The sequence below is a fragment of the Nannobrachium achirus genome (assembly GCF_963921795.1).
Source record: "Nannobrachium achirus genome assembly, chromosome: 15".
NCBI lineage: Eukaryota > Metazoa > Chordata > Actinopteri > Myctophiformes > Myctophidae > Nannobrachium > Nannobrachium achirus.
The window spans coordinates 32,744,725-32,772,195 of NC_137822.1; the positions used below are offsets into that span (position 1 = coordinate 32,744,725).

General features: G+C 41.6%; 1 protein-coding gene across 1 annotated transcript in view; it reads left to right on the top strand.

Moving 5' to 3' along the window:
- The window catches only part of whrna (whirlin a), a gene marked incomplete at both ends in the record, with an annotated part of 264,691 nt that overhangs the window by 156,458 nt on the left and 80,762 nt on the right, over positions 1–27,471 (top strand). Inside the window, 2 exons of the mRNA XM_080742584.1 lie at positions 12,804–13,012; positions 26,104–26,137. Coding sequence (XP_080598710.1) covers positions 12,804–13,012; positions 26,104–26,137 — 243 coding nt within the window. The remainder of the gene's footprint in view (positions 1–12,803; positions 13,013–26,103; positions 26,138–27,471) is intronic.

Here is a 27,471-nt window from a genome sequence, read left to right on the forward strand (position 1 = left end):
CACTAAGTAAGAAGGTCACACTGCAGCACAATATGGTCCTAATGAGGACTCTAAAGGCTATTGGTTCCAAAAGGGGGGTCAGGACGCAGGGGGTCCCCAGCTAAATGCGACCTTTGCGAGCTTGATCTGCTTTTTTTTTACTTATTAACTCAATTCATGCCGCCGACATGAAAGGGTTAATTGTTCAGCGTGCCGGTCGCTTTCTCCGTCCGCGGCCAGTCTCTTATTTTGAAGGCCGGAAGTAGATCGAGCTAACAATTCCTACTTGACGATGTTCAAGATTGACCCGGAACTAGTTCTGGTCCGAAACGTAAACAATGATAGAAGATGGATGCCTTTATGCTTGTGCTATTTTAGCGAGAATCCAATGCCATCCTTGGCATCAAAAGTGTTTTTTGGAGAAAATGGACTGTAAAGATGAGAAAGACTGTTGGTTTCTATGGGATGGGATCACTATTGTGTGCACGTTAGAGCTGGGATCGGGCCCATTTTTTCTGTCCGACCCGAGTCGACGTCCGAGCATTAATCATGAAAAAGCGTCCGACCCGAGCCGAGGCCCGAACCTTATGTTTTCAATGCTTTTTCGCCTAGTTTCTTTTTCTTTGAGGAAGCCACTGATTTACACTCACTAGCAAACGTGCAGTGAGTGCATGCCGCGTGCCTGTTTGTTACCCTTAATAATATTAAGCCACATTGTGGCTTGTGAAAGTGTTTTAGATAATTACATAAGTAGGCTACGTTGATGATTATTAAATAATAGGCTATAACGTGCACTGTGCGTCTGGTGACTCGGGTCTGACTGCAGTCAGTGACTCGCTGCAGTCACACACTTAAAATCCTCTTTTACAAACTGTTAATAAAGTATTCACACACAAACCTTTTCCACAGTTCAATCAATATCAAAATGTATTCAGTCTTACCAGCAGAGAGGAAACGACCGCTTTACCTACCCAGTACGGAGATGTGAGAGATTAGGAAAATCTTTTGTACCGGCTGCCCTTAAGCTGTACAACGAGACACATAACGGACGCTTGAAAAGGTCTCCCTTCCTAACTTAGATTTACGGAACCATTGCTGTATTGACTTTGACCTCTAAGGAACAATTGACCGGTCGCTATGCCCCTCCTAAACCCGTGCTTGCCCAATGCCACGTTAGCGACAGGTTACTAAGGCGGGTGCCTTGGCAAGCTGCCATGGCGGCGTGCAGAGGAGGAGAAGCCAGCTGTCAAAATCCCATGTTAAACCTGCCACAAACGCACGTCCAGGAAGAAAACAATAGCCTATACTAAAAGTCAGATTAACATACAGTACACAAGTATTACCAGTTATAATTTCTCATGAAGTGCTCCTAAATTATTCCCGTGGGTTTGTGTAGGTCAGTGCAATCCGTTCTGTTTTTGTTTCAGTGTTTGTGACACGGAAGCGAGTGGGTGGGACGTTCGCGAACGAATCGAGTCTTTTGAACGGCTCTTTGAAATGAACGATATGATTCGGTTCACAGTAGGGAGCGGGGGAGCCGTTCCTTTCTAATGAACAGTGGTGGGAAAAGTGCTAAATTTCTTTTCTTAGGTAAACATATCAATACTGCAATCAAGTTTGGAATGTTATTAATGTAGGCCCCTACTTGAGTAAAAGTAAAATAGTATTGGTATCAAAATGTACTTAAAGTACCAATATTAGAACGTACTCATTATGCAGAATGTCCTGTTTCACAGGTTTTCCAATGAGTAAAATGTAGAAAAATAATTTGCAAATAGCCGATCTACAAGCTCACAATTCATCGCAACGTGGCACATTGTGAGCTTGTAGATCACCTATTTTCAAATGCCAGAAATGTATCCAATGGCCAAAATGTATAGGCCTATTTGGGTGGAAGTGATTTGCAATCATAATCAAAATCTACAAAGTAACCGTAACTAAAATGAGACAGTCTTTTGAACGGCTCTTTGAAAGGAACAGATCTCAGAGTTCCGGCTCACTTCAAAGAACCATAAATCCCATCTCTATCTAGCAGCCAGACTCGCGGTACACCGATGCGCGCCGCCATGGCAGCTTGCCAAGTCAGCTGCGTTAGTAACCTGTTGCTAACTTGGCATTGGACGAGGACGGCTTTAGGAGGGGCATAGCGACCGGTCAATTGCTGTATTGACTTTGACCTCTAAGGACCTTCCAGGAAGAGTGCTCATGTGCGCCTTGCGGTGACACGCTTCCTAGTTTCTTCTTTTTTTCGCACTGATTTTTGACACTGCACTATTAGGTTGTTAGTGTTGGTAGTTTCTGAGTATTTTTGCTTTGTTTAAGCATTGACAGTGAGATACTTGTTTGCACTAACTAGCATTGACTGCTATGGTCTCTTTTGCAAGACACTTTATGTATATATTCTTATATATTATTCGCCCCCTCTATTGATGCACCTTCTCCTTATTGGTACTGTACTGCTCTTGTCCTTGTTTTTTTTTTTTTCCCCTCTTATCTATCTTTCTTACGTCTCTGTAACTTTGTAAATAACTGTATACTGCTGCTACTACTGGACAACTAAATTTCCCCCTTGGGATAATAAAGGTATCTATAGACGAATCTGACATCTGCTTTTAATATCCAGCGTCCACAAAATCCAGTCCACGTAACAGCGGCCTTGGCCGTCTTTCTTAATCAAAAACTATTATTAATCCAACCATTATGGTTTATGGGTTTTAGGCTTAGGCTACATTCAACATCTGACTTTTTAATTATGTCTGCGTTGACAACTACGTTGAAATGCGTCCATACCGCTGATTTCCCTCTTTCGTTTTCAATTGCTTTAAACTTTCCTGTAGACAAGTTAACTTTTATCTCGCCTGGCGGCAACATTATCTCTCACTCATTCGCTTTTTCTTCTCGTGTATCTGTTTGTTTGTTTGTTTGTTCTCTGTCACATATGACACTCCCACTTCCTTTTCCCCATGAACATGTGCATGGTTGTCAAGACAACGCACTGAGCGTAGTCACGTGCAGTGCACCACAGCACCAGAAAGACAAGGAAATAGCACACACAGAGACGATAGTTGTATGATATCGTTTTACACTTTATTTTCTATAAATCAAAATTATGTCCGACCCGAATCGACGTCCGACAATTAATTGTGAAAATGCGTCCGACCCGAGCCCGAGCCCGCCAGGCTTGTCGGGTCCCGTCGGATTTCGTTCGGGTATCCCAGCTCTAGTGCACGTGGATGCGCGATGATGATGAATCGACGACTTCAAACGTGCCAGCGTATTTCAACGGACGGTCGGTAGCCAGGCCAGCTTTACTGTATATACAGTACAGTTTATTTCATGAGTCATCCCGCGATTGGCACTCTAGATACCTTTTAATACATAGCATGCCATCATAGGGTTAATGGAACTCACCGGGGCGCGCGTGCGTGCGATGTGCGTGCGGGCCTCGGCCTGTGTGACGGCCACGGATGTGATCGTTAACGTTGCAATGATATAATCCATCAGCGTGGCTTTACATAAGTGCACAATGTAAACAACCCGCCGCCATTTTCCACTTAAAGCGTTATGGGTAATGTATTGTTTTTGCTAATCTGGCGATAAAATAGTAATATTGATTATTATTTATTGGTAGAAACGCCAGGAATGCCATTGGCTATTTAAGCAGTGTTAATATTTCACGAGATATTGTGGGATCGGCACTAAATCGTTAATTATTATATATTTTGTATTTATGGTATTTCTTAGATTTCTTTTAAAATATATATATTTTTGAGCGGTGGTCACAACGCTCCTATACGTGGCCGTGTGTGTGGGTCTGTCTGTTTGTCTGTTTGTCTGTTTGTCTGTCTGTATGTCTGTCTGTCTCCGGGTATGTAGCCTGGCCCTGCAGTAACCTTTTCTGACCACACATGTTAAGGGAGGGGCGCTGTTGTTCAGGATAGGCCAGGCATAGGCCAGGCACAAACACACACAGGGGGCACACACACACACACACACAGGGGGCACACACACACACACACACACACACACACACACACACACACACACACCACCGCTCAGTTCACACGAGTGTGATTTTTAAATATATGAAGATCTTTGGTAAATATATATTTTTTTAATTGTAGGAAAAGACCCGTAAAAAGACCCGTAAAAATTGGTCCGTGACCCACAAATGGGTCCCGACCCACTCTTTGGGAACCACTGCCCTGAAGGACCTCTGGGGGTCCCCAGATCGCCACGTTTAGAACCAGTGCTGTCATCTTTCTCATCCACCACTATTGAAATGACCTTGCCTGCATAATATCCAGTTGCTCCCATGTGGCTGCTCAGTGTTCAGCACTACTGGACTCCACACAGCTCCCACGTGTAAATGTGTGTAACTGCATGACCTCTATATGCTAACATAAGTCACTTTCACACATGCACTGTATTATGGAAGTTCTCCTGGCTTTAAGGCTGTATGTACTGTATGAATGCACACATTCCGGCTCAGTATTCTTTTGTGTATTCACTGTGGTCAAACATATTTATTCATCTCTCCCAGGAGAGAGAGTGTGTGTGTGCGTGCGTGCGTGCGTGGTTCTGTCTGTGTGCTCTTTCTCTTCAGCTAATCTTGGCGAGCAACATCATATTTCTCGTGCATGTTGACAGCAGGCCATGAAGGACCTCATAGGACGCTCATGTCCCTATGACTTATGGGATGTAGCGGAACTAGCCAATTGTATAAATTGAAGTTCGCCGGTGCAAGCCGACATCAGTTTAAAACCAGCACATACATTGTGATTGTGAATGTGAGAGCATACGCCGAAACCCCGAAATTACAACGCACATTCAACTCAGTACAAGCCGTCGTAAGTCAGAGAGAATGATGGAGAGAGGTTGAAAATGGACGTGTTGTGCATGAGAGATAGTTTAAGGAAGACAATAGAGATCACTGTTGGGAAGTAGCATTGCTACAATTAGTACATTTCTCCGTAGCTTGGTGGTAGCACCGTTGTTTTCTGAACAGCTTTTCCTTAGAAAAGCTTTTATCGATTAAGTGGTGCTGTAGCATCCACACAAGCTGCATAAGCAGAGCTTTTTGTTGTGGTCTGAAATAAAACGGCTGAGAGTTGATAAGGGATGCCACTAGCATACACGGATCTGTTTGTGTATTGCTGACAGAAGCACTATCGTATGACGTGACATCACAGACCAATCCTTGACCTGATGCCTGTGACTTGTCTGCTGCAGGGGAATACAGACAAGCTTGTGAAAGACTCTGAGAAATACAAATATTGGAGGAAAATACATTTTCCGACCAAAGACAACTGACCTTTCTGATGCAAATTTTGAAAAGCTTCATTTGTGTTGCGTGAACAAACATCTTGTGTCAGAAAAATCAGTTTCCTTTGATATGCTGTGTTGTGGCAGAAACTTGTTTACCACAGAGAGATGCACACACGCACGCACGCACGCACGCACGCACGCACGCACGCACACACACACACACACACACACACACACACACACACACACACACACACACACACACACACACAGAGCACAAAAACACTTGTCTCTTTTCTCTCTCCATCTATTAGGGATTAGGGATTGTCACCCATGCACACTAAGGTTTCTTGAGACGATACTGGCATGGCCTGCCATACCTTACTTACCATACATTGTATGTACAATTTACAATTATCAGTGAACTTGTGTAGACACTCTCCTCTTGCGAAACGCCATGTGCATACTTTTCACACCGGAACCTTCGATTGACTGGTGGTACAAACATAACTGACAGAAGGAATTAATAATCAGACAGATCGCAGATTACGCAGACATCCAAGTCAGACATCTGCTTCGTATTATGTGAGGGATCTAGCCGATAATGGAGTTGGTTGGGTCATTCACACATGTGGCAATACTTAGGTCATAACATACTGTATTTGTCCCAGTGACGGCAACATGCCACAATGCTTTTTGATATGTTCACTGTCCAGACATATATCTCCAAATAGCCTGTCTGCACCGTAATAATGTAATCTGAAATGATGTCCTCCCCGGTCCATCATGGGCCAAAATGAAAAACACTTTTATGCCACCTGTGTTCCAAAGCAGGGAAACAAGAACACAAACTGAGCGGCTGCTCTAAGGTGCCAAAGGCAGCCCATACACCCACAGCCAAGGCCGTTCACTTTGTCATGGAAAGACAAAGGTCAGAGAAAATGCTAAAGAACCGCTCTGTTGATTTGCTCTCCACGGCCCGAGTACTGGCCGATGACGGTTGACCGGTTTCCATCACACATCACCCAGTCTGAATTGAGGGAATAGCTGGGTAGAAACTGGTCAGAAATCATCAATTTCGTGCACTTGGTGAAAAGTTTTAGATTTTTGGTATGGTGTTAGGTATGGGTATAAGGTTTTCAAAAACAATCGCAAACAAGTTGGGCTCACCCCCTAGTGGTCTGTTTGCAATGAATCAAATAATAAATACGTCAGTATATGGTTCAAACCCCAAATAATTGATGAAAGAGATTATTACTAGTGTGTATGATAAACAACATACTAAAAATTCAGGAAAAAATAACTACCGGAAAGGCACCATTTTCAAGATGGCGTCCATGATGGCTGCCGGGAGCAAAAAAATGCCTATTTAATGTGTAAAAATTCATATAAAATATGCACTTGGTAACTAGCTTTTACATTTTGACATGGTGTTAGGTATTGGTATAAGGTTTTCAAAAACTATCGCAAACAAGTAGGGCTCACCCCCTAGTGGTCTACAATATACTCTGACCTATCTAATATCTGATTCATTGCAAACAGACCACTAGGGGGCGAGCCCAACTTGTTTGCGATGGTTTTTGAAAACCTTATACCCATACCTAACACCTTACCAAAAATCAAAAACTCTTCACCAAGTGCAGATTTATTAGGAATTTTTACACATTAAAACCCAGTTTATAGGCATTTTCAGCTCCCGGCAGCCATCGTGGACGCAATCTTGAAAATGGTGCCTTTCCGATAGTTATTTTTTCCAGAATTTTTAGTATGTTGTTTATCATACCCAATAGTAACAGAATCCATTGAACAATCTCTTTCATCAATTATTTGGGGTTTGAACCATGTACTGACATATCTAATATTTGATTCATTACAAACGGACCACTAGGGGGTGAGCCCAACTTGTTTGCGATGGTTTTTGAAAACCTTATACCCATACCTAACACCATACCAAAAATCTAAAACTTTTCACCAAGTGCACAAACTTTACAGTTCCTCCCTAGCTAGAAAGAAGACAGGACACTCCGTATATTTCTGAGCTGTAAATTGAATGTATTATGTGAATATAAACATGCTGTATAACGTCGTTGTCGGGTGGAAACCTTGTATGTCCAAAACCATTCATTTTTATATAATTAAAAAAATGAACTAAATTAGTGAAAACAGCCGATCTACAAGCACACAACGTTGTGTGCTTGCAGATCGGCTGTTTTCACTACTTTTGTGCGACAGCCTTGTCTGATGAAGCAGGGCTTTACTTTGCGAAAAAAAAACGTACAAATTTGAAACTTGGAGATAAGAGGTTTCCGCCCGACAGTGACGATAAGCTTATATGGTGTCTTATAAACCCATGAGGGCTGGGCACTTTGTGTGAAGGACATGCAAATAAAAGAATAATCTAAAGCCCTGACATCATCTTGGTCTCTAAGGCCACAAGACAACTGATCACGCTGGAGCTAACAGCGCTCTGGGAGGAGAGGATGGAGGATGGGGGCTCAAGAGAGAGAATAACATGCCATGAGCTGGTGGAGGAGGACCAGCTGTATGCCAGGCAGGGGTGTCACACCAAATTCTGGGCCCTGGGTACAAGGATTCACTGCGGGCCCCCATGAATGTTCTTCATAGGTGGGGGGGGGGGGGGGGGTTTAACCCATTTAGACTGGGAACGCATTATTACGCATTCTTTTGTGCTTTAACTATTGAAAAATAGCAGATATACAAGCTGGTGCCACGCTGCGAGCTTGTAGATCTGCTATTTTTGAAAAATCGTGAAAAGTCTTTGAATATTTCCAATCCTTCTAAGGTTTTTTGAAAAACCTATGTTTCTATGTCAGTGGTGCTCAAACCTTTTCATGTGAAGGACCCCCAAAATGATATGTATTTGGCCACGGACCCCCATCTCAAAATATATAGTTTTGAGTTACAAATGTTCGCTTAAAGAATACATATCAAACACAAAGAATACACATCAAAATTAGCAGATCTACAAGCTCACAGCGCGGCACTCGGTGCTGCACTGTGAGCTTGTACATCTGCTCATTTTTCAATAACTAAAGTATAAAATAATTAAGGCCCACTCCACCTTGGGCCCTAGTAACCCAGTCCCACTTTCCCCCCCTTGTGACGCCCCTGATCCCAGGGGCGGTGGGCAGGGGAGTGATTTGCCAGTCACTTCCCTGAGCAAGTCCTACAGCGCCATGGGCACAACAGGTGCCAACAGAAGAAGCATCCAGATGGCTCAGGTTGAAGAGGGGAGATCAGTGTTGGCAGTAGAATGTCACTTGGACACAGGCCGGGGCCTGACCGGCCTCAGTCGGGTCGCCTGCATGATGATGCCTGTTAAGACCCGAAAGACCCAGTAACTACAGGAAACAACGCTGATGATGTGTCGGTGCTTGTGAAACAGAATCCTACAGTATACAGCAGGGGCCTCTAATGTTTTCAGGCCAAGGACCCCTTAACTGAGAGGGAGATAAAGCAGGGACCCCCACTACATACTGTATCAAATTGTGTTGCAGATTTTTATCGATTTTATGAAAGCAGTCTATGACATTTAACCGCTTAAATCACGGATACGTACATTTGACACACCTATTTGCCAACAATAGCAGCTCTACAAGCACTCAACGCCTCGCACTGTAGAGCTGCTATTGTTGTAAAGTAATAATGATCACACAAAGATTTGGTGGCCCCCTTGAAGTAACCCCCTAGGGGTCCCGGACCCCCTGTTGAAGACCCCTGGTATACAGTATCTATTTCCCCCCATTGCCCCATTGGTGATAGATACAGTATATTCATTCATCTTCTCCCTGCGATATGCTAGATTATATTCATTTATATGTTATTAGATTAGATTGTGCATACAGTATATCCATCATTATTACACTTGTTATTAGTATCTCAAACCCACACCACTGATCTCCACTCTACACACATTAATTCAAAGCATCAACTCGCACAGCGTCAAGGGTTTAATTATAGACCAGACATGTGCATTATGCATGAAAGCCACTGGCATCATAGCTGGCCTTGGACACGAGGCAGGGCTTTGCATGAGTTCATTCTTACCTCTTCTTGTAGTTCCCTGGCCAGCTCTGTCTCGTCAACCCGTTCAGTTAGGTGTGTTCACAAAAGGTGGTCCAAAAGAAACTAAGAAAACGAACTAAAGGGAAACACGCACCGGCCGCGACGCGTCAAAACATACGCCTCCATTATTTTCCATGAACTAACCCACACCGGCCGCGTCAGACGCGCGCAGTCGCGGGTCTGCCACCTCGCCCGCTGAGCCGATACGCTGCTGTTCTATTTTTACAGCGTTGCCGCACGGTTAAAATGCTCTCTCCACCGGGGGAAATGGATGCGTCGTGCAGCGCGCCACATCCAGTTGGTATTAACCGCGCGGCACTTCACACGTGTCAATACTGTGATGTGACGCTGCGCAGCCGCTCGCGTCTGGTGTGTGTTCCCCTTTACTCAAGAGTTACTCAGTTACTAGGTCACTCAGTTGTGATGTGTCTTCACTGGTGCTTCACAAAAGAACGGTTTCAGGCCGAACCCCATGAAAGTCTATCCCCTGTCCGCCAACAAAATGCACGCATGTAATACGCAATACAGTATGTAGGATTAACCATGCCCCCTTCGTTATCCAGTCAATCCCTTGACCTAACCTATGACCTATTACCTATAACCCTGACATAACAATAAACAACATACGTTATATTAATTGGCGATAGATGTATCCATTCATATATTCACTGTTGATAGACTACACTATATTATACTGTAGCTCATGAAAACATTGTAAACAAAATCAGATGTTTACAAAAGCCCTGCCCATCTGCTCTTTTTGTGTCTGTAATGCAATCTTTGCCTCAGATGTTGCATTAGCAGTTAGCAGCAGCTGACTGCGATAGGAACAGTCTCTTTGATGAGGGATTTACTGTTGGAAGTTGGAACAGAGGGACTCCACACCAGACATTTGCATATTCCCTTTGATAGACTGAAGAAGTAATTTTTAATGGAAAGACTGACTGAAAGGATAAAATGACCAATGGACATACCGTATTCTTTTTTTTAATCATTCATTCATGCATTCATTCATTCATGCAATCAAAAACATTCAATCAATTCAATATTATCATGATTTTGCAACCTGTTGCAATGGAATGATTGTAGATCTTTTTTAAATTACAATTTCTCAGATGTCAAACAAAGTAGAAGTTGTCGATGTTTTCTCCTGTGGAAGTACAGGCACACGTATATTTGAGTCAAGGGATGATGGAATCGGTGATCTGTGTCCTTGTTTGTTGTTACACAGTTGTAGAATAGCCAGGATTATTAGTATTACCGGTAGAGGCTTTTAATCAGAAATGTTCCTTTGGCTACTGCTCAGACAGAATATTGGAATCGCAGTGAGATTGGCTTGGTCGGCCAGAATAAAATGGAAATAAAACAAAGGAAAGAGTAGCTGACACATGGGAACTCTGTTTTAAATGCTAAACACTAAATCAAGTCTAAATGCCGTGCAAAGCAATTTACAAGACCAGTGACTGCGGCAGGGCTTTTTTTTTGTGTTAATGAAACGACTAGAATAGGCAGTCTACTGTTCAAGAGTAGTTTATTATTATGAGAGATAGAGAGACAAAGGCTCAGCAAAGGAGCTTGAGCTTGTTTTAACAACATGAACCCTGTCCCTGTTCTGGGGAGCATATTTGGCAAACATAGCAGATCTACAAGCTCACAATGCATTGCGTTGCTTGTCCCCAAACTTTTTAGCTCGAGACTCAAAAGAGAAATTTGACATTTTGCCCGGGACCCAAACTAGTGAAAATAGCAAATCTACAAGCTCACATCGCGGCACGAAGATACTTTAAAAAAAAAATGTTTGGTTTGCTTGTTTATTTTTTCATGGAAATGTATTAGATTAAATACTTTTGAAAAGTGTTGGAAGAGTTTTTAATTGATGAAACAATATAATTAGTTTTTTGTTTTTATGTAGGAAATGAAATGTTTGTGACCCACAAAAATCGATCCGCGACCCACAAATGGGTCCCGACCCACTGTTTGGGAAACAGTGTTGCAGATCATCTATTTTTGGCCAAGATGTTTGTTGTCGATGGAAAAAAGGAGTATACCAACTAAGTATGGAGCCCTGGGGGACAAAACCAGTCAACTAAATCTATTGGGTTTAAGTGAAAGTGTCACAAATGGCGAAGGTAATGGAAGGCAAGTTGAATACACTCGTCTGGCGTAAGAGAAAGGAAAAAAAAGTCCAAACACAGATGACTAATGAGGTTTGAAGTGCAGCTGTGCAGTGGTACCGAAATGGCCTCACACTGGCAGTGTTGATAAGTCTTCTATTCTGTCTAGATATAAGTTCCCACTCGCTCCACAGCCTGTTATTTGTTAGGGACCCCAAGGCAGCGACACAACACTACAGCAGGTTCAAATGCAATTTTCATTAACACCAAAGGGTTGGAGGCTATCAACATAGAAGGTCAAACCAATTTAACTTCACATCTTACCCCCAATGCCTCCGGGGAAATAGGATTCAATTCCTTGAGGAATCGGTGGAACAACACTATAGGAGCCCTAGTTGTCCTCTCTCTGTTGTCTTATGATCAAATAATATATAGATATGATTCACCCCTTCATACCCTTTTTTATGTACCTGCAGATGACTATTACAGCATATCTCGTTCCAACAGAGAAGGCACTCAACATACATTAGACTTGCAAAAAGCATATTTAATTTTTTATAATAATTGGAGCTACTTCTCTTCTCATACATACAGTATATTCACTGTATGAACATCACAACACGTTACATTGTAGATCAGTTGTTTTGTGCAAGCGACATCATCGTGTATACATTAATCACATATTGTGAGGGAAAGTCAGTGCCCATACCCTAAGTGGGTTTGGAAAAAGGGACTTTCTGTGTGGAGTTTGCATGTTCTCCCCGTGTCTCTTAGGGTAGGTAGGTACCCTCACAAAAAACATGCAGTAATCCTGGTCTCTATACTGCCTCCTCCTGGCCAGCCGGGGCGCCTGATAGGGAAAGGAACTGTTTGGAATATATTATAATATAATAATATGTTCCTTCCATGCGCTACCTCCAACCGGGGAATCTCTCCCCTGTCAGGTGAAAAGAAGCGGCTTGGACTACTCATGCATAGAAGGAAGCATGAGGTCAGTCGTTGCTCTCCCCAGGTTTGCAGAGGGAGTGTAGCGCCCAGGTTTACATTAGATAATTGGCACTAGGTGGAAAATGGGTTGCAAAATTGTGGGATAAAAATGAACAAGAAAGCAACGTTTTCTATTTGTCGCACAAGGAATTCTAGGGCTTAAGTGGTTAGGCTTCACCTGTTTGACCCATGACTTTAATTACTATACCTCTACTACCTCTGTCTGTTACTCTACCTCCTTCTTACCTTTGTCCTGTCAACCTGTATCATGTGCGACAGTCCCAGGCTGTCGGTCCCGTCATGCCACCGTTGCCAGCGTGCTCAGTCCCACCCTCCATGCCTCTCTGTGCCCTCCTCCCCGGCCTGCAGGTGGGCGACCAGATCCTGGAGGTGAACGGGCGCAGCTTCCTGGGCATCCCGCACGACGACGCGGTGCGGGTGCTGAAGTCGTCGCGCCACCTGATGATGACGGTGAAGGACGTGGGCCGCCTGCCCCACGCCAGGACCGTGGTGGGGGAGACCAAGTGGATCGCCAGCTCGCAGATCTCGGAGTGCTCCACGACCAGTAGCATGGCTGGGTGAGTTAGTACAGTGTTTTCTCGAACTTTTGCATTTCAAAGGCCTCCCCTTAACTCTGACAGTGTACAGTGTACAAATGGAACCAAATGAACCCGGGAGCGTTCATTTGGTTCCATTTGTACACTGTAAGAGTTACAGACTTGTATGGGTCAATTTAGACCCCGCTAAAGGAACCCACAGAGTCCCTGGAATTCACTTTGAGAATCACTAAGTGTGTGTGTGTGTGTGTGTGTGTGTGTGTGTGTGTGTGTGTGTGTGTGTGTGTGTGTGTGTGTGTGTGTGTGTGTGTGTGTGTGTGTGTGTGTGTGTGTGTGTGTGTGTGTGTGTGTGTGTGTGTGTGTGTGTGTGTGTGTGTGTGTGTGTGTGTGTGTGTGTGTGTGTGTGTGTGTGCGCGCGCGCGCATGTTATGGCCTTGTGAACACGATATCACAGGAACGCCTTGTGGGAATTCCATGAGCTACATATGAACAATAGGCTTCTGAACAACGTGACTTGATTTTCTGAATTAAAGATAAAAATGGCATGCCTATATACTGTATGTATATACCGTGCATACATAACATCTCCTAGAAGCGGCAAGCACTGCTAAAAATGGTCTGCAAGGGTAAAGTACTGTCCCTGTCCACCGCCGTGGTGTTGATGTTCTACGTTAGTCTGAATTGCATATGACTGCCTTCCAAAGTGTGTGGGTCCTGGGTCGGCAACCCGGCCTGGCGGAGTCCTGTGCTCCGAGGAGCACACAGTTCGAGTTGTAATTGTTGTGATGACTCTTTTACACCTGTAAACTTGTGAACTGAAGTTTAGTCGAAGATGAGGTCCTTATTCCGACTGAAGTAGCCATGCAGCATAACTACTGTATTAATTGTAACTACCGTATTTTCCGGACTATAAGGCGCACTTAAAAGCCTTTAATTTTCTCAAAAAACTACAGTGCGCCTTATAGTCCAGTGCGCCTTATATATGGATCATTCATTGACATTGACATTCCCTTTAGCACAGCTCCATCTGTTGGATGCATAACGCAACGGTAGCGTCTATTATGTGCGCCTTATAGTCAGGTGCGCCTTATATATGAAAACATTTTGAAAATAGACCATTCATTGACAGTGCGCCTTATAGTCAGGTGCGCCTTATAGTCCAGAAAATACTGTACTTAATATGGAGACGTACTACTGATGTGTCAATTGACCATATTCACAGACATTTAGCGCTGCGTATAAGAGCAAAATGGCTGCTGTGTGAAAATTGTCAATTGTTTAAGATATCAGAACTCTTAGCAAAGAAAGCAACATGTAATTGGTCTGGGAAAATGCCAGAGCCGTCCGCAAAAGATCACAGCTGTAAATTATTCTGAGCTCCTCTGCAGCCATCTTGGTCTCTAAACATCCAATTAAAACTTATTGCAAATGCCAAACTAATTTTAACATCAACCCCCACACAATTCAGACAAATGCCTGCATAAGTGCACCTATCTTGTCATGCAACACAATGTTCCAAAACCACCTCGCCTGAAAGTGCCTTGGTGCGTCAGTGAATCATTTTTTCCGGTTGAATTGCCCTATGAGAGGTAGCATGGTTACTGCAGAGTTTCTGGATGATCTGACAAGGAAGCCATCTAACTGAATAAACAGTGTGAACAGACACAGATGGCATTCCACGGTCAAACCGGGTTCCTGACGTCCTTCTTATCTATTCTCTGACAAAGGGATGACAGCCGAAACCACAAAGGTTATTACTTGTCATTGAGACAAGAGTTGATTAATTTGCCCTGGCAACAATAGGTGGACACATTTACCATTTTCAGGTTGACTCAGTGATCCCTTATTATGAAAATCTCTCCCCAAAAACCTTTGTCTTGAACTCCAACAGATACCCTAAAATTAAAACGTCAAATCGAATAATAATTAATTCCACACCTAATTTGAATGGGAATAGGCCTATATCACCATATTTTCATAACTGAAAGTCCTTTGTTAAAATAAGTACAATAGATTTTGTTCAATAATGGCCCTCCACATCTCTCCATCTCTTTAGCAAACAGAACTTACATTTCAGTAAGAGGATCACGTTGTTGCAAACAATGATTTATTACAGACTGAATAATAAAACAAGAACACATGTTGGCGATTAGACTCCATTAACATTAAACATAATATGATTAACTTTTAATTAACACTATACACATACGATTAGCTTGGGAGAGCCCCCCAATGGAGTCTAGGCGCTGGTGGTGACAGTGCAGGTGATCCACCTCCTTTTTTTCCCTTTTTTTATCACAAAAAAACACACAGTTCAGAAGGTGAACCTCCTTAACTCTTGACGAAGGAGACAAGGTGGAGTTGGGGATGGAGGTGGGTTTCTTGTTGCATGCTGAAAGGAGAATGGCAAGGTTCAGAGGCAGTGGTGATATTTAAAGGCGGAGTCCAATTGCCTGATTGGCTGGCTGCAGATTGGAAGATTGGCTAAAAGTGCACACTTTGCGCTGCTGTGCATGACAACTTCGATCTTTTTATTGAACTTACGCTGAGAGCTACATTAGGTCAGAATACCATTCAACTTTCATCCATTCAGGAGAGAGAACTCTTAAGGATAAACTATTGTCATGGAAAAGAAGAAACAAATAAATGAAGCACACATTTGGAACTGTAATAAGTAATAACTTATATTTGTGGGTTCTCTCTCCTGATTGGATGAAGTTTGTAACCCACCTAAAGAGCTGGAGAGACAGGAACACTCCTGCTACTGAACAAACACTATAGCAATGATTAATATAGCTTTAACCTTTTAACAATAAACGTTTTGTTTTAACCACTTAAAAATCCCTTACGCTTACAGCACCTTTAAAGACTGCTAAATCATTTGCCATTAGGGTGGAGGGAGACATGTGAAAAGAATAACTGAGTTGGTCATGCAAGTCAGGACAACTAATTGAATTTGTATATGGAGAGAATTGAAGTCTCAAGAGACTGCACTATTTTTAACGCTATATTGTTTAATCAGATACAGTAGATCTTACTGAAACCATTCATTTCCTAGCCTCAGTGCTTGGAAGAGACAGTGCGTGCGTCTTGCGTGCATATGTTTCTGCAGGAGTGCATTCATGCATTTTTGTTGTGTGCATACACGTGCACGCGCACGTGTGCATGTGGTAGTTGTTGTTGAAGTGCCTGAGTAATGAATTGATTTGAAAGGGCCAGCTGCAAAACATGAAGACATTTACATTTCAAATGTACCAATTTATTCTACCTCTCTCAGAAACATGGAAAACTGTCAAGCACAGAACGTCTCCGGAACGTCTCACTCTCTGTCGATGATACGCACACGTGTTCGATAAATGAGTCACTTCCTTACAGCAGTGAATCAGTGCATTTTACTGTAGATAATCATGCATCCCTCCGTTCTCGCACACACATGCGTGTGTGCGTGCCTGTTTATGTTTTTTGTTATACGGATAAAAAACAAGAAAAAGGAGCAGACCTAGTATAAAGCCCTGGGGGACTCACATCAGCTAAGGCAGTGGTTCTCAACCTGTGGGTCCCCCCAGGGGGGTCCCCAAATTAATTTGGGGGGTCCCCAGATGATTAACTTTATGTGCAACATTGTTTTCTCACTCAACAGTAAACAAACCAACATAAAGTTTAATTTCTAAAGTGGCAATTTAAGGACTTTTAATACATCTAAAATGACAAGTTAAACTTCTCAAATTGTCAAATATTAGAGGCTGAAATTGTGAAAATGGCCGATCTACATGCTCACAACGCCTCTTGTGAGCATGTAGAGCTGCTATTTTCACAATAGAACCATGTTATACAAAATGTAATGCCTAAACTGTTAGTGCTCGTAAGAGTGTGGGTGTCCCCTGTTAATTAAAATATGATTATTTTGGGGGTCGCGGCCTGAAAAGGTTGAGAACCACTGAACTAAGGTATAGCGTTTAAATGGTTAAATCATATGATCTAAAAGGGAAAAAGAATCCACATTAACTAATTTCCTGCGATCCCCGTCGAAACCGGAGATTTCCCGCTGTACCACTCTGCGATGCCCGAGGAGCCCGAAGATTTAATTAGCTTTAATCATTATGAAACGATTAAAAGTATGGTCGCTGATTATAGCCGATTCTGGCTCTTTAGGCCCGCCTCCTAACTGTATCCGGTCGTATTTCCGTTTGGACCGGATCTAGGTTTCCATATCCGGTCTGACGTCCAATCGCAGCTACGAACGCATAGCTTTTCATTGTAAACAAGTGAGCTGACTGCACGGCCATAGAATTTTTTCACGCAGGTTTTTTTTATTTTGTAGCTGTTTGATTCTTTTACCCGCCTGGCATATGATCTGCGCACATATCGTCTGCTATGTGCGCAAACGTGCCCACGTGTTACCATAGCGCACAGCTGGCTGTCTCCAATGTTTTTTCATGTAAACACTGGTGGATAAGCAGGGATACAGCCTCGCAACGGATATGTCTATTTCAATAGGGTTTTTTTTTTTTCCGAAAGCTGTCACCGAGTCTACACGTCTACTAGATGAGTCGCGCACAGATCGTGCACGATGCGTGCGCGTGCCCACGTTAAAAGGTAAGGACAATTTGGCAGGAAAACAGTTCAGCCTATGTTTAAAATAGCAGCATATGAGTTAATTCATTCATCAATATAATTAATTTGCATGGTTGCACCACCTCAGAAACGCCTCATAAGTCACAGCATCTATAGCAGTGTATATAAGAGAGCATTCCATATGCACTCCTCTCAGACAGTCCTCGTGGGAAAAGGTGCTCTGCACTATTAAACTAAACAATCTGCCACCAGTCTGTCGTAAATACAATGCTTTTATCAATGGCCGTAACCTTTTATTGACCATTTGGCTTTTGATGTACACCACAAATAATGCTTTAAGAGATGCATGAGATGGTGGCTGCTGACATGCACAAAACCCCTTAAATATTTGAGGTAGGGGAGGGGGGTTCATTTGCACGGTGCGCTATACCGTGCAAGACAGCATTATTATGCAGACTTAGGAGATAAATGGGCACATATATCTATGTGTACGGTACAGCACACTCTCTCACAGTGCACCTCACATTGTGACTGTGAGTTGGATTAATCACTTTAAAACTGGTGACCAGGGTACGAGGTTAAGAATTTCACAGAGGCCATGAAGGCCATGGCCATCTTTGCCTTTCAGGTTGGCCTTCTGCCACCAAAGGCCAAGTGGCCTTCCCCTTAAAAAGAAGAAATTCAAGGCCTGCTGGTGCCTCGGTAAACCTTATCTTCCGTGGGGCTTTATAAAGTGAGAGGGTGATGAAAAAGTTATATGAAAATCGCCTGCAAGTATTTGTCATCTAAACTATTAATATGATGCCTCATTCAAACACGATGATTACTTAATTTGCATTAAGAATCGCTGTATCGCCGCATAATATTTGTGTTCAGTGTGGATGTATCTGCGCACCTCGGATATGACAAGCTGGTCGTGCATTCGCGCACTGCTCCTGTAGAGACTGGAGAAGGAGACGTAGGCCTAATCTAGCCTATAAATAAATAGTTTGTTTTTATTTTCCTTATACTTTTTTGTTATTTTAATTTTATTTTATTTTAATTTTTAATTTTTCTCATGGTGGACCTGGACACTTCGAGCCGACTCAGGTTAACAGGTACAAATCTTTCTCGGGATGAAAAGTATTTCTTTCCTTTAGCTAATGTTGACCCTGATACCAACTCCACAGTTTTTAATCAAGGCATTTCATCCTGTGATTATTATTCAGCTGACTCCTTAAAGTCTATTTGTGTGGATAAAAATATAAGCAATGAAAACTGCTTTTCTTTGTTCCATCACAATATTTGCAGTCTTAATAATGACAAACATTTTGACGATCTTATAGATTATCTTGACATACTCCCCATAAACTTTACCGTTATTGGATTAACTGAAACATGGTTGGACAAAGATAAAGTAAAAAAAGTTTTTATTAATAACTATAATCACTACCCGAGCTTTAGATCTGAGCGAGGTGGAGGTGGAGTGTCCCTCTTTGTTAAGGAGGGCATCGCATTCTCCCCACGCAACGATCTGGTAGCTTTAATTGGAGATGAAGCAGAGGCTGTTTTTATAGAACTTATTGAGCCTTTCTTTAAAAAGAAGGTTATCGTGGGTTGTATTTACAGACCTCCGAGTTCAAATACGAACTGCTTCATTGATTGCTTTTATACTGCACTTGGTAAGATTATGAATGAGAATAAAACATGTTATATTTTGGGAGATACCAATATCAATTTGTTTAGTAGTCAATCATCCCAATTCATTGATCTAATTAACGCAGACCAGAGTTACTCCCACAAGTCAAACATTGATTGATAATATATTCACAAATCATGACAGCATTTCAGGTGTACCTGGTGTTTTGCGTTGTGACATATCCGACCACTATCCGGTGTTTTATTTGGCACCACAATCAGTTATAATAAGCCCTAATCATAACAATGTTTATTTTGCACGAAGCTTTAACAACAACAGGATTGCGAAGTTTAATAATGACCTATCCACAGTAAACTGGGATGCGGTTATGAATGAAAATGAAACCCAAGCTGCATATGATCTCTTCCATGGTATGTATTTCAGACTTTTTGATGAGGCCTTTCCACTGCAAAGGAAAACAAATAAAGTTAGGAAACAGAACAATGGCTGGTTAACAGCCGCCCTTAAACGGTCAATTAAAAAGAAACATAAATTACATTGTGATTACCTCACTAATCCTTCACCGTTAAATTTGAATCAATATACAACTTACAGAAATAAATTAAATCACTTATTGAGGTCAGCAAAACGAAGGTTTTATGATAACAAATTTTCTGAATCTCAAAATGACATGAAATCTACATGGAAGATTATTAATGAGCTTATAAATAAAAAAAATAACCGGTCTAATTTGCAAACTGAATTTAAAATGGCAGACACAATGACCTCCAATCCATCTGTAATAGCAAATGCATTTAATGATTTTTTTGTAAATATTGGTCCCTCGCTTGGTGAAAAAATACCAGATACTCCATTGTTAATCTCTGGGTTAAAGTGTCCCTCTCATTCCTTTGTGCTCGATCAGATCACGGAGAAAGAGCTTAATGATATTATAAATAAACTTAAATCATGTGCAGCTGGGTATGATGAACTTAAATCTCAACTTTTGAAGAAATGCCTTCCATACATCTCCAAACCACTCCTTCATATTTTGAATCGCTCTCTTGTAACAGGTGTATTTCCAGATCAATTTAAATTAGCTAAAGTTATCCCTCTTTATAAAGCAGAGGATTCTGCTTTATTTTCTAATTATAGGCCTATATCCATCCTTCCATGTTTCTCTAAAGTTTTGGAAAGACTAGTTTATAATCGTTTGGTAAAATATTTTAATGATAACAATATGCTTTATGCCCATCAGTATGGTTTCAGAGAAAAACATTCCACTTCAATGGCTCTCACCCAATTAGTCGATAATATCCTCTTAGCTCGTAATAATAAAGAAACTACACTAGGCGTGTTTGTAGACTTATCGAAGGCTTTCGATACCGTCAATCATGATATTTTATTGCATAAACTGTCACTTTATGGCTTAAATGGAACTGCCTTGTCATGGTTTCAGAGCTACTTATCATCAAGAAGGCAATTTGTTTCATGGAATAACACCTCCTCTGAATACAAATTGATTTCTTGTGGAGTGCCCCAGGGATCAATACTTGGCCCTTTACTTTTTCTTATTTATATAAATGATTTATATTTAATCTCTCCAAAACTTTATTTCATTTTATTCGCTGACGATTCTAATATTTTCTTTTCTGGTAATGACGAACAAAAATTAATAGTGGAAATGAACCAGGAGTTGTGTAAAGTAGACACCTGGTTCAAAGCAAACAAATTATCTCTGAATGCAAAGAAAAGTTCATATATGTTGTTCAGACCTCTTAATCACCCAGTTAAGAGTGGCCTTAACCTTAATAATATCCAGATTGACAATAATATATTAGAAAGGGTCACTGTAACAAAGTTTCTTGGAGTACTTATAGATGAAAACCTTACTTGGAAAGATCATATAGCACTTGTATCTAATAAGATTGGAAAGAATATTGGAGTCATCAGAAGAATACGCCACCTGGTGGCAAGAAAGATACTCATTAACTTATACTATACAATGATATATCCTTATATTTCATACTGTAATATGGTTTGGGCAAGCAATTTTAAAACCAATCTCAATTGTATTTTTCTGCTTCAAAAACGTTTTATAAAAATGATTACTTTTTCTAACAGATTCACTAGTTCAACTCCATTGTTTCAGTCTCTCAGAATTCTCCCCATTTTTGCTTTAAACAACTTTCAAATATGCATTTTTGTATTTCAGTCAATTCATAAACTATTTCCAGACAGTTTTCAAAATGTATTTAAGTTTAACAATGAAATTCATAATTACTTTACCAGGTCAGCTGATGATTTGCATTCTAATTTCTAAAAACAACCGCTCAATTTTCCATAAAATATAGAGGACCTCATTTTTGGAATTGTTTGCCACATCAAATAAGAGACAGTACAACCCTCAGCTCTTTCAAGAAACAACTAATGATGTTTTGGTTAGAAAACATAGATAGCTAGCCATTAGTGGGTTAGTTATGGATATGGTTGTCTGCATGTGATACTGGTATGTTGTGTGTGGGTTTATATTCAGTGTAGTATATATTTATAATCATCCATTTCTTATATTAACTATGTTATGGATAATTTCTGCCTTCACGGAAGGTTAAGATATACATACTGAAAAAATGAATACTTACAGTATTTCATAATTGTATTATTGGTAATAACTATTTTTCATTTTCTTGTAAAGATGATTCTAAGCTTGAATGATAGCTTTTAGGAAGGCCACTCGACAAGCCCTTCATGTTTTTTTTTGGGCCTTTCCGGCACATTATTTTTATTTTGTCTTTATTTCTTTATGATGTATTGTTTTGTCTTTTTTCTATTTTGTTGATCCATATGTTCTTTTAATAATGTGCAAATAAACTAAACTAAACTAAACTAAAACAACAACAGTTCAGAAATGTATCAAAAATGCCCCCTGGCTGTGTAAGTTGTCTCTCGAGCCAGACTGTTGAATCACACAATTTTCAAACACTCCCGTCATACAGTCCGTGCAACGGACACGATCCAGGAGTAAAGCGGATGTCCCGTCCCCTCCCCGCTTCCGTTTTGTCATTTGGCTGTTAATAATTGAATCCTATATCGCTTGCTGCTTATCAGAAATGGAAATTCAAAAATAAAATGTAATTATGTTTTAAAGGAAATTATGAACACATGACCGCTTCCTTTCTCAGATTTCAGGGGATGTAGTTTCATACTCTATATTGTCACTGTCGGCAGAAACTTGGTATCTCCATTTTTTTTTTTTTTTGCAAAGCAAAGCCCTGCTTCATCATACAAGGCCATCGCACAAAAGCACACAACGCCTCGCACCGTGGCTTGTAGATCGGCTGTTTTCACTAGTTTAAATCATTTTTAAAATGATAAATACAAAACAAACCGTTTTGGACATACAAGGTTTCCGACAACGACGATATACTAGAATTCGGAGATTGTGGAGATAGTTGTCTGGCTACGCGAGACTAGTAGGGACCTTAAGGATGACACGTGTAGAGGGCCATATGGTATAATTAATTGAAAATATGGCATTTTGGAGTTACTAAAAGTCAAACATACTTGTTTACTAACTTACAATATCTATTTACAACATCTTTGTCAGCCAAACAGCTCCCAAAGCAGAAGCATATACTTCCAAGAAGCAAGCTGGGACTTTTTGTCCATTTAAAGTTCTTTTTGCAAATTTTTATGTTGCATTGTTTGAGGAATACTGAGATTTACATACATTACGTCAGATTCTCATACTTTCAGTTTCACAATGAAGAAGAACTTAGTTAAATTGAATGATTTCAATTAACACTGAGGACTATGCTGTGATGAAAGAGAAAGAAACGTTGGCTGAGTTCTCAAACCTTTTCATGTCAAGGACCCCCAAATGAATGGCATTGGCCACTATGCGTTTGGGTGCGGACCCCCATCTGAACATATTGTGAGCCAGCGACCCCATAAAAGATTTGTATGTAATAATTTTTCCAAGATTTGTTTAAGATGGCGTAACTGCAGTATAAGCTCACAAAGGTTTGCATTGTGATGCGTTGTGGGCTATTTTCAAATACCTGATGTATGTATGATAAACCTCGTCTCAGGTATAAGAAAAGTAAAGAGCCATTATATTCTATAAGTCATTATAGAAATGTTATCTTGGACAATGCCATTTGTGATTATTGCTTTGTGGACTTTGTGTTGGACTTTATGCCTTAAAGACCTTTTGAGTGTTTGAACTAAGTTTTGTCAAACTGAACTTTTGGGATTTTGATGAAAACCTTTTTTCGTTTTTGGAATTGGATTATTACTTTTTGTGCCTCTGCACCTGAGTTATCACATTTTCCGAGAATATTTTGTGTAGTTTATTTCCTCAGCCTGCCAGTGCTGAGGCCGGGTTTCTTCCCCGGTCGTGATAGAGAGGAGCCATCTTGGCGCCATCTTGAATCGATGGTTAGTCATGTTGGTTAGTCATGGCTGCCAGTTCCCACCTGATGTCATGTGAGAATTCTTATAGCTGCAGGGTGTACTGAATAACTGCTAGCTTGCATAACATCTTGAGACTAGGGCTCAAGTCTAAGATGTACAGGTCATGATCAAAGAGGATGATACGATCTCCCACCATGCAACATCCCTGCAACATCCCTGAACACGGGCATGTTCCCTTGGGAACAACCGTCTTCCAGTGGAAGGTCTCTGGATTGAATTTCCACATATCATTCAATCAGTACCGCAAAAACATCAGAGTGTTTGACACAGACAGCAACTGCTTGCCGTGCACAACTTTTGCACAGCTTCTTCCAGAAGAATTCTTGGGTCATTCTTTCCCCACTACCGTCTCACAGCCTTTTCTTCTTTTTGCTATTTCTTTCACTATTCCTCTGTCTGTCTCTCTCTGTGGTCTGTCAGGTGATAAGAAATGGCTAGCTCACTCCTCATGCATTGAAGGAAGCATGAGCTCTGTTCGGTTCTCTCCCCAGGTTGGCAGAGGGAGAGCAGCGCCCAGGAATACAGCTTAGGCAATTGGCACTGGGTGAAAAGTGGGTTACAAAATCGTGGGATAAATGATGTGTTCATTTGAATGAATTGAAATGAATTAATTCAAACCTAAACATTATACACATCTTACCGAACGTCTTTAAAATGTCTACTTAACTTCTCCAGAGGTAGGAGACCCCCCACAGGGTCTGAGCTTTGGCGCTGGGTCGGCAGCTTTGATAGTCAGTTTGTGTGAGTCAGCGTCTTCGCTCATGCTGCCCCCCCCCCCCCCCCCCCCCCCCCCCGGCAGTGAGTGCAAGACAAAATGGCTCAGCCTGTAACGTGGTGGACTGAGCTCCACTCTCCAGACGGAAATCTCTTTTACTGAGCAGTGAGCACGCAGTTTTGTAGTGTCCCTTCCCCCAAACAATCATGTCCGGACGTGCATGATCAGCGCTCTGTCTGTCGATCACAATCAGATGATCGTGCCAATCAGTCTGTGTAAAAAAACCAGGACAAAAATCCACTCGTCCTAGACAATTTGCCCTCCTGGCCCCCAAACTGTGGAACAAACTCCCTGTTGCACTTAGAACTACAGACTCACTCCCCAGTTTCTGTGGACTGAAGACTCACCTCTTCAGACTCCACCTAAACCCATAGCACTACTGTAACACTCCCCTTCCCTCAATGATCATACATGAAGCTAGATAGCATTTTTAGGTTTTAGAAAAGTTTTTTACCGATTAGGTGCGTGGCCTACCTATGTTATTGTTTTTCTAGATTGATATTCCTTTTTTTTTTTTTTTTTTTTTCTTTTTTTTTTTTTTTATCCCACGATTTTTGTAACCCATTTTTTCACCCGGTGCCAATTGCCTAAGCTGTGATCCTGGGCTCTACTCTCCCTCTGCCAACCTGGGGAGGGCCCCGAACTGAGCTCATGCTTCCTTCAATGCATGAGGAGTGAGCAGGCCGCTTCTTATCACCTGACAGGGGGAGCTTCCCCGGTTGGACGTAGCGCGTGGAAGGAACACGTTATTCCAACCAGTTCCTTTCCCCTCCATCAGGCGCCCCGGCTGGCCAGGGGGAGGCTTTATAGAGACCAGGATTACTAGATTGATATTCCTATGCATTGTTATATTGTTGTTGATGTACTGACATTATCTTGCTTATTATATTTATTTATTACCTGCTTATTGTAAGTCACTTTGGATTAAAAGCATCTGCTAAATGCCTAAATTGTAATTGACACTTGTCATTGCCAACATCAGTTTCACTATACTGTATGCATGGTCAAAGTGGTTGAACTGATTTTGATGCTATTTCTATTTTGAGAACCACTGGGCCAGAGAAACCACAACACGTCTTTGACAATAATCAGTGTTACGTTTCCCTTCATCCTCGTGTATGCTGCACAGAGTGGTTTGTTTGACTCCATATTATGCAGACATGCATTTTTCATCTAGGCATGCATTTTGCGTGCACTGATATGAGAGAACATATGGCTTTCTGCTCAAGCCCTGAGGAGCTCACACTGACTGTGTGTGTGCGTGCGTGCGTGCGTGTGTGTGTGCGTGCGTGTGTGTTTTGTCCCTGTTTGAGTACATGGATTCCACCATGTCTCTTACATGTAAGCTATATGCATATATAATATGTGTGCACAATATGTATGTTCACACAGTATATTTATTGCATGTGTGCACAGTATGTGCATGCATGTCAAACAGGGATATTATTTCCCCTTTTTCCTCTTTCTTCTCTATTTAGTCATTACACATGTGTACTCCTGTCACTGGTGACATCTACTGGTTGGTCTTAGGGATGGTAGTGACGACCACATGTTTCGACCAGTGCTTGTGGGCTCAAACTTTACCTCTGGGTCACCCCGGACATCCCAAATTGGGATATTTTCAAGGTATCTGCCAGAATTCTAAATGTCAGTGTCTGTCTTCCACAGGTTCTCCATGGAAGGAGCCACAGCAGCTGGAAAGGTGAGCACCCCTGTCCAACACATTATTACTTCTGTATCTATCGCAACATTCTATACACATTCTATATAGTAAGTGGTTAATATAATGTGGAGTTGAGCAGGGAATGTAAGATTCTGAGGATATGTAAATGCAGCCTCTCCACCATGCAAGGCGCACACCTGCTCATCGGGAGCAATTAGTGGTTCAGTGTCTTGCTCAAGGTCAAGGACACAAGACACTTAACTCTGGGGGAGCCTGGGATCGAAATGGGAACCTTCTGGTACCCAAGCGGTGCTCTACCTAGCCACAGCTGCCCTATGGTTTCATCCACATCTATGGTTTCATCCATTCATGTACTGTGTTTGTCTGTGCCACCTCCTGAGCTATGGTATCACTCCATCAAATGCTAGAAGAGGAGTGGAATGTTTTAGCTGTCACCGTGTTTGTGTCATGTTCACTTTGCCTGCCGCTGTGTTATTGATTGCTGGATCCATGTGAGGATGGAAAACATCAAAGCTGGGTCACCCAGGGTTTTATGGGTCGAAGTTGAACACTGCCAACTAGAATCACGTCACAGTTCTCTCTTTTCATTGGTTTGCCATCGTCGGATCGATTCTCCTGTTTATGCGCAGTGTTGTCCAACGTCCCTTAACCCCTCTGCAGAACACCGTGCGGGCATTGTGGGGATTAATTCAACAAGATATCGGTATGGTAGATGTCTTCCTGATACGCCTAATGACATGCACACTCACATCCACCTTCTCTTAACAATTGAATCAGGAGATTCACCCCACCTCCATACTGTTAAATGTCTTGAATGTTAATACCATGGTTGTTAAAAATCACACCTAGTGTGAAGTGAGTGGTGCTATTTATGAGTTTGTTTTAGCGAGCACACTTGGTTGTCCCATCCATATTTTTTGGCACCTAAAAGGAGTTTTGTTTTTGAGCTACAAATTTCGTTCAAACTTCAACTTGTTCAGCTTTACACAGTTATCATTGCTTGTATTTTTTTTTCGTAACCAATTTTTATACTTTTTGAGATTTTTGAAAAAAAGGTTTCCCAGTGAATTCCTATAGAAAATGAATTTTGTCTTACCAGTCCATTTATATTACCACGATCCACATTGTTTGGAACTTAAAACTAGTCCACACTTTGTCTTATCATTTATATTACTGCCATCCACATTATTTGGCACAAAAAGTCCACAATTGGTCATATAAATGGTATGATGCTATCAAACATATAATTTTCCAAACTCACTCACGCTCTAACGCTCTAACGCTCACGCTTATCTACGTTTATCTATTATACCAACGCTGACGGAGCCCGAATTTCATTTCTCCCAAATTAA